Source organism: Cordyceps militaris (genome assembly GCF_000225605.1).
Source record: "Cordyceps militaris CM01 unplaced genomic scaffold CCM_S00001, whole genome shotgun sequence".
Classification (NCBI taxonomy): domain Eukaryota; kingdom Fungi; phylum Ascomycota; class Sordariomycetes; order Hypocreales; family Cordycipitaceae; genus Cordyceps; species Cordyceps militaris.
The window spans coordinates 4322665-4337208 of record NW_006271969.1 but is presented as its reverse complement, the minus strand read 5'-3'; the positions used below and the strand labels follow the sequence as shown (position 1 = coordinate 4337208).

Genomic DNA, 14544 nt, shown 5'->3' with positions numbered 1-14544 from the left:
CGGCGGGTAACCTTGGCCGTGCCCGGCCGGGGCGGACGAAGAAGACGGGTGGGACGACGGGGTAACCTTGGCCATGCCCGGCCGGGGTGGACGACTGCGGTGGGAGCGGCGGGTAACCTTGGCCGTGTCCGGCCGGGGCGGACGACGAAGACGGGTGGGACGACGGGTGAGTGGGTCCTGGTTCCCTGTCGATCGCCGGTGGCACCCGTTGCGGCGGAGAAGCTGGCTCCTACAGAAACAAACGAAGAAGGAAATCAGCGGAGGGTTCATTCTACATGGAGTGTTTTTGCATTTCATTTCCCCCTCTGAAACTTTGAGAGGTGCAGCCCGGAAGAAACGTACCTCAGCGCGCCGTTTCAACGGTGTGATGTAGTTGCCAGCGCCGCCGTCTGGAGCGGCGGCGCTGCCTGGGTGCGAGTAAGGTTGAGTGGCGGCTGCGCTAAGATGGAGCTCCAAAGTGCGGCACTCGTTGTATATTGCCTCCATGCAGCGTTGGGTTGGTAAGAGAACCGCGCACAGTGTCCTGAGTTGGACGTAGCGGCGGTGCCGCAACTCGGTTGTCCATTCGGGCGACGGAGTATCGGCCAAGGCTTTTTGCAGGGTCGCTGCGAGCGCTTCTCCCTGCTTCCATACGAGTTCCCTGGCCATGTCGTCAGTGGTGCCGTTGCCTGCCATGGCTGGCAATGCGGCTGTTTTTCTCGTGGAGGGTGTGTTGCTACTTTTTCTATAAAACGGTGGTTAGTCGAGCTGGGAGTAAAACACGAGAGCAAGCTCGTGCTGTTCAGAAGAGACGTACTGGTACGTTGACGGGGAAGGACTTGATGGGAAAAACAGTTGATAGAAAGACACCCGATGGCAAGGCACTTGATGGAACTGCACTTGACGGCAAAGGCACTTGATGGAAAGGCCCGGATGATGATGGTGGGTGAGGAGGAAAAAGAGGGAAATGGAAGGGAATTTGAGCGGTTTATGTGCTTTTCCGTTGACGGGCGTACGTCAGTCAGTCATCTTGGACGGTTGTCTTTTCGCTGCTGCCTTGGACTGAGTTGATGAGTTGTCGCTCCAAGTTGACTTGGTCGGTGCTGTTATGCAGCAGTAGCTGCGATTAACCCGTCAAATATCCAACTCGTACCCTTGGCTATGCCTATTTAGGACGCAGTTTCTCGGATAAAAGCTGCAACACAGCCCGCCTACGGGCACAGCATGTAGGCGAGCTCATCAGGACGTTGGGGGAAAAATGCCGCTCTGAACAGGCCCAAGCAAAGATTGACACTAAAGATGTGTAGAGAAGTGCTAATAAAGCGTTCTTGTTGTTGTGGTGGTTGGTACGGAATGGACGAGATATGCTATGATGGCTTTCTCTATGGCGGACGTTGTAGGCTCGCTACGCTCAGCCTGGTTGAAGTCAATCCACCGCAAGGACCGGAAAAGACCAGAATCGGTGTCAAATTATCAGTTATACCGTGCTAAATAACGTATGCTAACCGGTTTAGCAGGGTTGGGTGATTGGTTGGAGATGCAAGACCCTACCCCTGCCACCCGTCCACGAGCACCTCCTTCGTCCACGGGGCACCGCCACCAGATGCAGGTTCCCGTCTCTTGCCAGGGGTCAAGTAGGCCGAGAGTAGAGAGCGAAAACTTATTCACTGCTGCCTGGAATCAAAAGCGTCCAATCTGATCACACTCTTCACCGAAAAGAGCAGATGGACGGCCTCCGTTGGCCGCCCTCACTGCCCCCAAGCCTTTGCAGTCAACAGGCAGACTTGAGCTCTTCAATTTTTTACTCTATGTCTGTACTAGAATAGCGCTCGCGTCTGTACCTCGCGCCTCACAGCCACACTGAAATACAATCTCCCCTGCAGCCCCCCCCCCCTTCCTCGTGCCTGTTGACTTTTTCACTTGCGATTTCTTCCATCACGGGAGCGTCTACGTCGTTCCATCATCTTCGAAAATCTCTCACAGTCGCTTTGTTCTCGTCCTCGTCCTCGTGCCATCCCCTCGTCTCTTTCCTCTTTTCTCCCTCGGCCGCCCTGGCGTACGTACACATATCTATATCGTCTTATTCGACTTTGCTTCGTCCCTCGCCTCCTCTTTCCTCTCACGTCCCTCTTCCATCCCACGGCACACCCATGCCCCCAAGGTAACCCTCCAAGCCAGGAACAGCGGCCAACCCACCAGCACATACAGTCCACGCTAATGCAGCAGCCCGAAAGAGGCCGCCAGCCTGGCCATGGTTGGGGCCAAGTTTTTAGCCGACCGCTCGAATACGCTATGCTGGTGCCTGGAGGTTGCATCCGCCTGCTTGTTCCGTGCTTGTAGCTGCCAATCGGCTGGTAGATCCCTCATACACTGGAGTGTACTCCGTAGTTGGGCTTGTCCCCGGAGTCCGGTTGCACGGCTCGGATCCATCCCGCCACCATCTTTCTTGCAAAGCCATCCGTTATTTCTTGCGTCTACGCTACCGGATCCGGCAAGCCATGATCATTTCTGTCTGTGAGGCTGCATAACGCCAAGATCCAGGCCGCTTTCCACCGACTCCATCGAGACGTGTCGGCCGGTAGACAGCAACCCACAATGGCCAGAACTGGGCACCACTACCTCCCTCCTCTTCTTCCAACGCTGGAATAACTCGCCATTTTTGCAGCGTACTACAATTTTTCACTTTAAAACAGTGGCATGCAGAATTTTCTTCATTCTGGTTTCCTCTTCAAGAAGCCATCAAAATGGTTTCGACGTTGGTACAGCGGATGCAGAGCACTTTCTAGTGACTCCTTTGAAGAAGGAGTATAACTACAAGGGCTAGACAAAGTTTCGCAGTAAGCTTAATTCTTGTTATGTACTCGGATCTACTGAAGCGAAATGACGGAGGATAGAGAAGCTATTTGCAGTCGTGACTGAGAGTCGACCCTGCTTTTCTCCCCCCCCCCTTACGCTTGATAATTACCCTAGCATCCTCGCATCGGCTGAAATGTTTTAGACGGCCTACAATGTCGAAAGCTTACCAATAAATCCGCCCTGCTGCCACTCTGGCGCTTCGAGGCGTATGTATGCCGCCCTTGGCGACTTTGTCCGCACGGACATGGCCCGCCAGGTGTCTCCAGAGGAGCATGACGCGCGCCAAGTGGTACGAAACCACCCGGGCAGACGCAAATTTGACAAGGGCAGCTGCCCCAGGTGCCGCCGCGAAGCGAGGAGCACAAGGGGCAAGGAGGACAAGGGACGCGCGTGTCGGGTGTTTCAGGAGTACTGGCAGCGCCAGGTTAACTACAAGGACTGAGGTATGAGTTTGTATCGGAGCAAAGAAATGGGATGTCCAGCACGGCATGCAGCTGAGATGATGATTTGTAAAGTACTGATATTGCTGGTGGTGCTTCACTCAACAGGAAAGATGTCATTTTGCCGACTCGCGGCGACTGGTAATGCTACGACACCAGACATGATGGCGCGCCCTTTCTAGACTTGGACTACACGCACATCTAGAATCACAATTGATAACTAGGTATCCAAAGACATAACGAATCGGGTCATTTGCTGATGAAAGTGCACCAAAGAGATACTAAAAAGTCGACCATCTCCGCTTCCTACCTCAACCATGTTCGTCCTCCATTATGTACCTTGTAACCAGTTGTAGTCAGCTTCCCTCCCACGACGATCAACTTGCAATATAGGCGTTTGGAATGTACACCAAGCCTCGTCCAGTACGGGTTCCACCGAGCGTAAGACTCCATGTTCCATCACCGACTCCTATCCAACCCTGCTCAACAGTGCTCCTCTAGTTAAACAACGCTACGTGATGCCGCTACATCCGCCAATAGCGCTGATTCTGCGCATACGCCTGTGGAGTCACAAACACCTGCAGCTGCGGCAGCGGCAGCGGCGAATAACCATGCAGCGGGCGCTGCTGCGGACGAAATGGCGGAGGCCCATGCAGCGTCTGACATGGCCAGCCCTGACATGGTGGCCGAACAGGCGGCACGCGGCCGATAGTGCATCTCGCCCATGGAATGCTGCGCGGGTTCATGTGCGGCGGGTACCTGCTGGACAGCAGTGCGGCGTGGGCAGCGCGGCGGAAGCTCGTTGGCGGCACCACAGCCTCGTATCGGGAGTGGCCCAGTTGGGGCGGGAACTGGGGTCGGACGAGCTCGATGATGGCGTCGCTTGGCGATGACGGGACCGGTTGCGTCGACGTTGGCGGCATCCTAGGTAGGGTGTATATGTCTGGGAGGCAGGCGGCAGGGGCCGGCGTCGGCTCTGGCATCACGGCGGGGGAGGCTGGTGGGCTCTGTAAATATGTGTGATTTGTATTAGCGATTTGCCTGGACAGCTATGGGCTACTTTCATAGCGTCTCTGTTGTCCGTCCATCCGTGTTGCTCCATGAATGTCCCAGAATACAACAGCCAAGGAAGCACACTTACAGCAGCAGCCTGCACCGGCGATGCGAGGCTCTCGGACCCCGTGTCGCCGTCAGCAGTAGCAGAAGAAGGCGCCGGCGAGACGGCACCAGCAGGGTCCGTCGTGTGAGGATGCACGTCATCGCTCACATGCTGCGCGGATTCGGCAGCCTCGTCGGGGTCGTCGGGGTCGTCGTCGTTGTCGTCGTTGTCGTCAAGAGCAGCACCTTGCCTGCCGTGGCGGCGGATATGCCCGTGGACGCCATCAAAGCTCTTGATCAGTTGGCGAAGCCGGCGCCGGACTCGCGTCACGTCGCGATCGGAGGGCAGGTTCGCTCCTTCCTTGGCGGCGTTGATTGTATTTTCCAGGTCGGCAGACTGCGTGAGCGCCCGCTCCAGCCACAAAGGAGGAGGAGAAAGAGGCGCGGCGGCGAGGGGCGCCGTAGTTGTTGAGGGGTTGGACATTGTTTTATCGACGGATTCTAAGGGGTAGGCTTGGTTGTAAATTTGATGTTGGTGGTATTGTGCGCCAGTGACCTCGCAAAACGACAGGGCAGCAGGCCTTGCTGATATGGGAGATGATCAAAGGCTGGCTTGCAGAGTATATGAATGAAAGCCAGTGCTTATAGAGGGGAGAAGAGGGTAAAGAAAGTCGGCAGAACACAACCATTTTATACTGAATCCTGTTCAACAGTCGGTGCCTAGCCGCTGGAGGGGTGGGTGTAGATGCAGTATGCGCGGGGGCGGCCATAGACGGCTGGCTGCAGACATGGTCAAATTCAGGTGTGCTTTGAGCAGCCAGACTTATGCTGCTGTGGGGGGGTGGTCAAGGAAAAGCACGCCCTCCCAAGGCCGCCTGTGCAACATGGCTACCCGCCATCAAAGGATTCCGGCTGCCAGAAAATAGAGAATGGCGGCAGAAAAGGAGAACGAGGCTTCTCTGGCTTCTCTCCGAGTTGTCGCTTCTCAAGGCTGAAAAGGGACAAAAAAAGGAGGAAATAAGACACCGACTGGTACCACCAGAAATGGCGTCAAAAAAGGCTGCCGGTGTTGGAACTTTCACCAACTCATCCATTGCGTCTCTTCTTCTTCATCGTCCTTTCATTAGCATCCTTTATACAGCTTTCTCCCTTACCTTCCCACAACACCCCGTAATTGGACGGGAAGACGACTGGCCCAACTACAATGGCAGCTACAGTTAGCACCTGGCTGCCACATCCGAGCAAACAGTCTGCAGTCAATATCCTTCATTTCATATTGGTATCGTTTGCTACACTGCATGCAACGGGATCGCAGCTTCACAATGACTGCAATCAACCAACGGCCGGCGCCTGTTTACGCCCACTTGCCCAGCACACTCATCACCACCAGTCCGCCAACCAAGCCGAAGCCGGCGATGCCCACCGTGAGCGCATTCGCGTCTGACAGCTCCGCCTTGGCCCCATGCGAGCCCACCATCCAGTCGCCCGCCCACATCTCTACGACACCGACCCAGATGAGAATGCCGGCCGACAGGGCGTCGAGGGTACCAATGGCGATGATGGTCGAGGGGTCGTTGCCGTTGAACGTCTTGAGCACGCCGATACCAATGGCCATGCCGAGCGGCGTGACAAACGCAAAGAGCGAGGCCAGTCCCATCTTTTTACGCAGGGACAGACCGGTCGTCTGGTGCGGGAGCAGGGCCGTGTGCGATGTTGCGGGCCCGACGTTGGACGGGCTGTTGTTGCCATCCGCGGCGTTTCCGTTATGACTGTGCAGGTCGCGGGTCGTGCCAATGGTGGCGATACGGGTGCCGAGAGCGAGACCCTCAAAGATCTGATGGAATAGAATGACGACGAAGAGTGTGATGAAGTACTGATCGGCCGCGACAACAAGGGTGAGACCGATCACTGCCAGACGTGTTAGTGAGCAGCGCCAAAGTACTTCTGAGAGCCAAGGCATTCTTACAAAGAGAGTGGAAGAGAATACCAGCCTCCAAGACAAGAATAGTGACTACTTCGGCGGAAAAGATGGACTGAGACTTTTCCTCCATCGAGAGCGCCGCCACGGCCTTTTCCTTGGACAGGACGATGCGGTGGCCAATGTACTCGACGATAAACGAGAGGAACAGACCGGCCATAACAATCGCCGACGTCACAGACTCGTAGCCCAAATCACCGAGACACTTATTGTTGAACATGAGCGAGGCGTGCGTATACAACTGCGTCTGATTAGCCACCATGGCAATATAGAATCGGTTCGCTGCAGTTCACTGCACGGGACGGGACGTACGTGGACAAAGGCGGTGGAAATGACAATGCCCGTGCCAAACTGCTTGAGAAAGGTGAAGAGGAGCGTCATGTGCCTGCCCATGGCGCGCTGCAAAAACAGCGGACCAAAGACGCCCAGCGCGCTCGTGGCCATGATGGCGAAGAGGAGACCGACGCGCAGACCAATGTTGTAGTCGCGCTTTGGGGCGTCGCACTGGGGCGCCGTCTCTCCCTCGCCCTCGCCGACACAGTGTCTGGGCAGGTTAGCGACAGGTTTAGGAACAGATATGCATGGGACACGTACTCGACACCGGCGTGGGAGTGGCAGTGGACGTTGCCGCCGGACTCGTCAGTATGGTCCTTGTCTCCGGCGGGCTGCTCAGCGCCGCCGCCCTCAGCCTTGGCGAAGATGTCCTCGCCGCCAGGCCCGAAGCAGTACCTGGAGTGTTTGTGTTAGTTGGCGCGGTTCGCGAACGAGGGGAAGACCTCCCGAGTCTTACAGATCTGCTCCGTGGGCATGGCATCCTGTGAAGCTGGCTGGTAGGTTGGTGGTTTGTGTAGGCGTTGTTTGCATGAGATATTCTGTGGCGCCATTCACGCAGTACCTAGACGGCATCAGTACTTGTTTTCCATAAACTCGAGAGATGACATACAGCTCTGAGGCGCCGTGCAAATGACAGTCAGTGACGGCTGTGATTGTTGGTGTGGTCGCGGCCGCCGCAGCTGGGTTCGGAGCCGGCGTGCGCATGGGATGGAATGCGGCAGAGGCCGCCGTCGCCCACAAGACGGCTGCTGTGAATACTTTTCCAATCATGATTGTTGGCCCAACGCTTCACTAGAAATGGTGAAGAGCTGAAAAAAATAAGAAAAAAAAAGTGCGGCGTGGGAAACTCTTTTAAGCCAGAAAAAAAAAACCGTGGCAGGGACACGAAGGAAAAAAATGTAGCGTCAGTGGCGGGAGGAAATAAGCTTCCTTTCAAAGTTGTCGGCCCTCGACGGGCTGGGAACAATGCAGACACTAGCACGACGCCACAAGCATGGGTCCTTTCAATATACATACAGATGATATCAGAAGAGAGTGAGGGTGACGGGTGGTTGCAGCATTTGTTGTCGTTTGGCCCTGATCAAGCTGGGTAGGACCCTCCCAGTTCTGCCAGTCATTGCACACAACAACCTAGCTTCCATGCTCTGCACGTAAAAAAAGGATCCGGATGGCTTGGCATTTTAAGAATAATTTTCTCGAGTGGATTGATGGATGACCCTGATGGACAAGATGGTTCGTAGTTTGTGTAGGGAGTTGTACGGGCTCGCATTCATGGGCTGGAGGTGTGCACCTTGATGGTCTTTTGCCAAGAAGGACCTATCCAGACGGCGGGCTTCTCTGCACGTATCCGCGGCCCCTTCTCTGTTGGCCATGTTTCTTTCTCGTCAAACAGGTTAGAAAAAAGGGACGGAGATCGTCTGCCGGGGTCGTGTCCGTGGTCGAGTTCATCTCCATGTCTTGGCCTCTGGCGATTGTGTCCTCGAACCTCGCTTGGTAGCCTTCACGCCAACCACACAAGCGAACCGCGCCAAGAAGGAGCTGGATATAAGCGGTCCCATACCAAGTAGTAAGTGTGCCACCATCACCGAAGGCTGACAAGGTGTGTGGAGGGCTGAATAATGGCCCGGCTAGGTATGGGTAGCCGGGCGGTGGGAGATGGCCACATTACTATCAGGGTGGCCGACCGCCGGCTGCCGGGCACTGTATCACAGCAGGCTGCCTCTGGTATCCCCCCGGTGAATGAGGTCCGTCTCAAGTACTTCTCATCATGCGGAAAAGTAGGGGAGGCGAACACAGCGAGCAAGTGTCATGTGTTGGCTAGGGTGAGCCGCGGCGGCTGTCGTAGGGCGAGCCGGCTTTGTTAGGCTGGAGGCTATTCAAGGCCACGTGTGACATGAATAATAATTTGGCGGTTTTCCTCCAAGCCAAATGCAATCGAGTACCTAGGTACAGGTAGATGAGTACTGGTAAGCGCATCCTCATCTTCATTCACAGACAAGGCCACAAACAGATGGCATGAGGTAATTCGTCGATATTTCACTTACCATAGTCGTCACCATCTCCATCTTTGCCAAATTCCCAGTCTTGATATTCTCTGCAACTCTGCTCCCATGATTTTAATTTTCCTCTTCTTCTTTTCCTCGTGTGCACGGAGTACCGATAATTTACAGCGTAAAAATACAGTAAAACCTGGTCGTTTGTCGTGCCTCTTTCGCGTCGCCACTTTATTTCGTCTGGCCAAAAACGCGTCGCCCAGGACCCTGACGCGCACCCAGCTAAAGGGCCAGCTCCAGCACCTATCAACCAGCCACGAAACCCATCTCAGGAACCGTCCTTCAGCATCCTCTGCACCCTCTCCGCAGAGTCTTTTCCTGCAATGGCGTCCCGTCCGGAACTCAAGGTAATTTCAACACGTTTGACACAATGCCCATCCCACACTAACAGCAGAAGCTCGACGACGAGGGCAGCTTCATCCGCTTCTTTAAGTCGCTCCCCGCCCCCAACGATGACACCGTCCGCATCTTTGACCGAGGCGACTGGTACACCTCCCATGGCGACGATGCCAACTACATTGCCAACACAGTACGCCACTATCCATCAGCACACCTCTACCCCCCTCTAACACACCCAGGTCTACAAAACCACCTCGGTCGTCCGCCAGCTCGGCCGCAACGACCACACCGGCCTGCCCTCCGTCACCATGACCGTCACCGTCTTCCGGCAGTTCCTGCGCGAGGCGCTCTTCAAGCTCGGCCGGCGCGTCGAGATCTGGCAGAGCCCCAACGGCCGCATGAACTGGCGCTGCGCCAAGCAGGCCTCCCCCGGCAACCTACAGGACGTCGAGGACGACCTCGGTGGCCAATTCGAGTCGGCGCCCATGATTATGTCCGTCAAAATTTCCACCCGCGCCTCCGAGGCACGCGCCGTCGGCGTCTGCTTCGCCGATGCTTCGGTGCGCGAGCTCGGCGTCAGCGAGTTCCTTGACAACGACCTTTACTCCAACTTCGAGGCCCTCCTCATCCAGCTCGGCGTCCGCGAGTGCCTCCTGCCCCAGGACAAGTCAGAAAAGGACAAGGACCCCGAGCTGGCCAAGCTCCGCCAAATCCTGGACAGCTGTGGCGTCGCCATTGCGGAGCGGCCCGCCGCCGATTTTGGCATCCGCGACATTGACCAGGACCTGGCGCGCCTGCTCAAGGACGAGACGGCCACCGCTTTGCTCCCCCAGACGGACCTCAAGCTCGCCATGGGTTCGGCCGCGTCGCTCATCAAGTACCTCAGCATCCTCCAGGACCCCTCCAACTTTGGCCAGTACCAGCTCTACCAGCACGACCTCGCCCAGTTTATGAAGCTCGACGCCGCCGCGCTCAAGGCGCTGAACTTGATGCCCGGCCCCCGCGACGGCGCCAAGACGATGAGCATCTATGGCGTGCTAAACCACTGCAAGACGCCCGTCGGCAGCCGCTTGCTGGCGCAGTGGCTCAAGCAGCCGCTGATGAGCAAGGACGAGATTGAGAAGCGCCAGCAGCTCGTCGAGGCGTTTGTCACCGACACGGAGCTCCGCCAGACGATGCAAGAAACACACCTGCGCTCCGTCCCCGACCTGTACCGGCTCTCTAAGCGCTTCCAGCGCAACAAGGCCGACCTCGAAGACGTCGTCCGCGCGTACCAGGTCATCATCCGCCTGCCTGGCTTCCTCGGTACACTAGAAGGCGTCATGGACGAGGCGTACCGCGACCCCCTCGACGCGGCCTACACGAGCAAGCTCCGCGACCTGTCCGACAGCCTCGGCCGGCTGCAGGACATGGTGGAGCAGACGGTGGACCTCGACGCGCTCGACCGCCACGAGTACATTATCAAGCCCGACTACGACGCCGGCCTGCGCATCATCCGCAAGAAGCTCGACGCGCTCGACCGCAACATCCGCGCCGAGTTCCAGGAAGCCGCCGCCGACCTCGGTCAGGAGGCGGACAAGAAGATCTTCCTCGAGACAAGCCACAAAGTTCACGGTGTGTGCATGCGGTTGACGCGACAAGAAGCCAGCTGCATCCGCAACAGGGCCCAGTACCAGGAGTGCTCGACGCAGAAGAACGGCGTCTACTTTACCACCAAGAAGCTGCAGGCGTACCGCCGCGAGCACGACCAGCTGTCGCAAAACTACAACCGCACGCAGAGCGGCCTCGTGCACGAGGTGGTGCAGGTCGCCGCCTCGTACTGCCCCGTGCTCGAGCGCCTCGCCGGCGTCCTCGCGCACCTCGACGTCATCGTTTCGCTCGCGCACTGCGCCGTCCACGCCCCCGAGGTCTATGTCCGCCCGACCATGCACCCGCCCGGCGGCCAAGGCCAGACGCGGCTTGTCGGTGCGCGCCACCCCTGCCTTGAGCTGCAGGACGACGTCCAGTTCATCACAAACGACGTCACGCTCACCCGCGACGCCTCGTCGTTCCTCATCATCACCGGGCCCAACATGGGCGGCAAGTCGACCTACATCCGGCAGATTGGCGCCATTGCGCTCCTCGCGCAAATCGGCTCCTTTGTGCCCTGCACCTCTGCCGAGCTCACCATCTTTGACGCTGTCCTCGCCCGCGTCGGCGCCAGCGACTCCCAGCTCAAGGGCGTGTCCACGTTCATGGCCGAGATGCTCGAGACGGCCAACATTCTCAAGTCGGCCACGGCCGACTCCCTCATCATCATTGACGAGCTCGGCCGCGGCACGTCCACCTATGACGGCTTCGGCCTCGCCTGGGCGATTTCCGAGCACATTGTCAAGGAGATTCGCTGCTTTGCCCTCTTTGCCACGCACTTCCACGAGCTCACCGCGCTCGCCGATCAGCACCCCAACGTGGCCAACCTGCACGTCACGGCGCACATTGGCGGCGCCGACGGCGGCAAGAATGGCGATGACGGTGCCAAGCGCGAGGTCACCCTGCTGTACAAGGTCGAGCCCGGCATTTGCGATCAGAGCTTTGGCATTCACGTCGCCGAGCTGGTGCGCTTCCCGGACAAGGTCGTGCGCATGGCCAAGCGCAAGGCCGACGAGCTCGAGGACTTTACCGCCAAGCACGAGGACCTCGGGGGGCTGAGCTACAGCAAGGCGCATGTCGAGGAGGGCAGCGCCTTGCTCAAGGCGCTGCTGGTGCGCTGGCGCGCCGAGGTCCATGACGCCGGGCTCAGCAAGGAGGAGCAGGTTGCCAGGCTCAAGGCGCTCGTGGGCGACGACGAGAAACTACTGGCCAACCCCTTCTTTCAGTCCGTCAAGGCGCTATAAGCTGTAACCGGTCATTGATACATCATAGCGTGATTTTATTCTAGGGCGAAATGGCGTTGTTTGGTTGTATATTACGCAAGGCTTATGAATCGCAGCACAGACACGAGGTGTCATATCAAAATGGCGCTGATAATATAAAGAGTATATAACAAATAAATAAACATGCGGCGGTATGTACGCCAGGCTGTCTTTGAAGGCGAGAACACTTTGCTCGTCCACCTCAGTTTATCAACGTTTGCTGAGATCTGTCGAGGTCCTTGTTAGCGGTGTGCGTTTCCCTTTAGCAGGTACATGTATGGCGGAAGGATATGTTTCTCAGTGAAAAACAATGTAGATAGATGGTGAGTTGATGTAATCAGAGGATCATAAACAGCCTCAACGTATCATCATAGAAACGGGTAGTGTGAAAAAGGGGTTGTGAGAAGGGGGCGTACCTTTGGTGGCCTCGGCAAGACGCTGCACGCAGCACTTCAGCAAGGACAGAAAGAACCCAAAAAAAAATCCCAAATTCTCTAGTGTAGCATCTCTTCTCAGCCATAGAAGAGGTTATGTACATGTTATTTCACCACCACCATAACCCCGGCGGGGTCGGGTCTCGTCTCACTCAAGAAGTGTGCACGAGAGGCCGCCAAGGTTTATTGGCTGCCCTCGACAGTCGCCTTGACGGGGTTGATCTCGAAGCCGTACTTTTCCTGGATTCGCTCTCTCCGGCGGTCTTCGTAGCCTGGAGGCTTGATGCCTGTACGTCGTTAGCAGCTACATCATAGTGGTGTGCGGTCGTCGAGACATACCTCGTCCCTCGCCAATCTCGGAGATGGTCTGCTCGACGGGCACACGTGTTGTCCGGCGGATCGTCTCTTTGCGCGCAAACTCGTCACCCTCCTCCTTGAAGCTGTCTAGGCGCCCGCCGAGCAGCTTGAACGCGCCCTGAACACCGCCCACGAGGCCACCGAGGGCAAAGACCATGGGCATGCGTTTGGCTACAAGACATGTCAGCTTCTTTCCTTCTTCTTTTGTTCCTCATTGGGAAATCATAAGGTGTCCGCAGAGCTACTCACTGGGAAGACCGATGACAGCACCGGCGGCGAAGCCACCGAGGGCGGCGGCAAAAGCGTCGTCCTTTTCGCGGAGGTTCATCACTGTGCGGGAGACAAATGTGTAGGCGGCAGGCGAGGCAGCTATACGACACACACAAAAGTTAGCACCCAAATCCAAGCGTAGCCGGACATCTTGAATTGCCGACGGCGAGTTTACCAAGAGGCTTTTACGCGTAGCGTCGCCTTCATCGTCCAATTGGCTCATCTGGGGAGATCTTAATGCATACCGGCCAGTCCAATGATGGGAGCGCCCCGGCTGAATACGCCAAAGGCACCAACATTACGCTTCGACAAGGCGTTTTGCACCGCCGCCATGAAGAAACCCGCCCCGAGACCGACGACGGCCGTCTTGGCCGTCTCGTCGAGCACGTCGTGAGCTTGGTAGACATTGTCCGCCCCGGCGGCGGCCTGATGGCCGTGGTCCTCGTGGCTAGCCATGTGTGTCGGGGGCAATGTTGCTGAAGGGTAACTAGTCTTGAAGCCACGGGGGAGCTGTTTTCTTCTGGTGAGAGATGGAGCACTCCGTAGTCATCACGTGATTTATTATCATTTTGCGAGCTATGATTGGCCGACTGTGGATCGTGGTAATTTGTGGGGAAAATAGGTACAAAGGTACCTACTTTGAGGTTTGACCCGCCTGCTTCAGTGTAACTGGAAAAAGTTGGTGGCCTTTTTCCATGGTTTTTTCAACGTCGACAAGAACGAGTCTGAGTTTAATCAACATTACGCTTACATGACATTCAAGGATACACTTTTTCTGGGACTTTCTTCCATTTCAGCTCTCACACGACGAATTGGCCCTTCTCTGCCAACATACACCTTCCAGGCCGTGAGAACCGGCTCACCTCTCGTCTCTCATCACGCTGTACTTATAAGTCGACCTTTTCACACAATGACCTCCAGCGAACAATCAGTCGCAGCTCCCGAGCCTCCCGCCACCGCCACTCCCTCGCAAGCAGCGGCGGAGCAGACCGCCCCCTGCCCCGAGGGGGAAGCCAGCCACCTGCAGCAGCCCACGCCGCTGTCCAAGAACGCGCAGAAGCGGCTACGCAAGCAGCAGCAGTGGGAGGACGGCCGCGAGGACCGGCGGCTGAAGCGGCGGGAGAAGCGGCAGACGCACAAGCAGCGCGTGCGCTCTGAGCGCGCGGCGCTCGTCGCCGGCGGCGCCGACCCGCGCGTCGTGTACGGGCGCGACAAGCACGCGGCCACGCTCGTGCCGCTCAGCATCGTCCTCGACTGCGACTTTGAGGCGTACATGACGGACAAGGAGCGCATCTCGCTCTCGAGCCAGGTCACGCGCGCGTACTCGGACAACCGCGGCGCCAAGTACTGCGCGCACCTCTGGGTCGCCGGCTTCGGCGGCAAGCTCGCCGCGCGCTTCAACGACGTGCTGCAGGCGCAGCAGAACAGCTGGAAGGGCGCGTCCGTGTTTGAGGGCGACTTTGTGGCGTGCGCCGCCGCCGCGCGCGCGCAAATGGCCGCCCACACCACCGTCGC

At 57.2% G+C, this 14544-nt stretch overlaps 5 protein-coding genes across 5 annotated transcripts in view; 2 read left to right on the top strand and 3 right to left on the bottom strand.

Moving 5' to 3' along the window:
* Positions 1–3799: 3799 nt before the first annotated feature.
* CCM_01342 (uncharacterized protein) lies at positions 3800–4857 on the bottom strand (the record flags this gene model as incomplete). The annotated part of the gene is made up of 2 exons (XM_006666498.1): positions 3800–4282; positions 4336–4857. The coding sequence occupies 2 exons, from the start codon at positions 4855–4857 to the stop codon at positions 3800–3802; spliced, it is 1005 nt and encodes a 334-aa protein (XP_006666561.1).
* Positions 4858–5727: 870 nt separating this feature from the next.
* CCM_01341 (Zinc/iron permease) lies at positions 5728–7455 on the bottom strand (the record flags this gene model as incomplete). The annotated part of the gene is made up of 5 exons (XM_006666497.1): positions 5728–6281; positions 6340–6592; positions 6664–6895; positions 6946–7080; positions 7142–7455. The coding sequence occupies 5 exons, from the start codon at positions 7453–7455 to the stop codon at positions 5728–5730; spliced, it is 1488 nt and encodes a 495-aa protein (XP_006666560.1).
* Positions 7456–9061: 1606 nt separating this feature from the next.
* Positions 9062–11950, top strand: CCM_01340 (DNA mismatch repair protein MSH2; the record flags this gene model as incomplete). The annotated part of the gene is made up of 3 exons (XM_006666496.1): positions 9062–9085; positions 9133–9267; positions 9317–11950. 3 exons carry the CDS (start codon positions 9062–9064, stop codon positions 11948–11950), a joined length of 2793 nt encoding a protein of 930 aa, XP_006666559.1.
* A 635-nt stretch (positions 11951–12585) lies between these two features.
* On the bottom strand, positions 12586–13485 carry CCM_01339 (NADH-ubiquinone oxidoreductase 213 kDa subunit; the record flags this gene model as incomplete). Its single annotated transcript, XM_006666495.1, has 4 exons — positions 12586–12689; positions 12742–12969; positions 13009–13230; positions 13275–13485. The coding sequence occupies 4 exons, from the start codon at positions 13483–13485 to the stop codon at positions 12586–12588; spliced, it is 765 nt and encodes a 254-aa protein (XP_006666558.1).
* Positions 13486–13939: 454 nt separating this feature from the next.
* The window catches only part of CCM_01338 (tRNA m(1)G methyltransferase domain containing protein), a gene marked incomplete at both ends in the record, with an annotated part of 1295 nt that continues 690 nt past the window's right edge, over positions 13940–14544 (top strand). The window contains one exon of the mRNA XM_006666494.1: positions 13940–14496. Within this exon, the coding sequence (XP_006666557.1) occupies positions 13940–14496 (557 nt within the window). The remainder of the gene's footprint in view (positions 14497–14544) is intronic.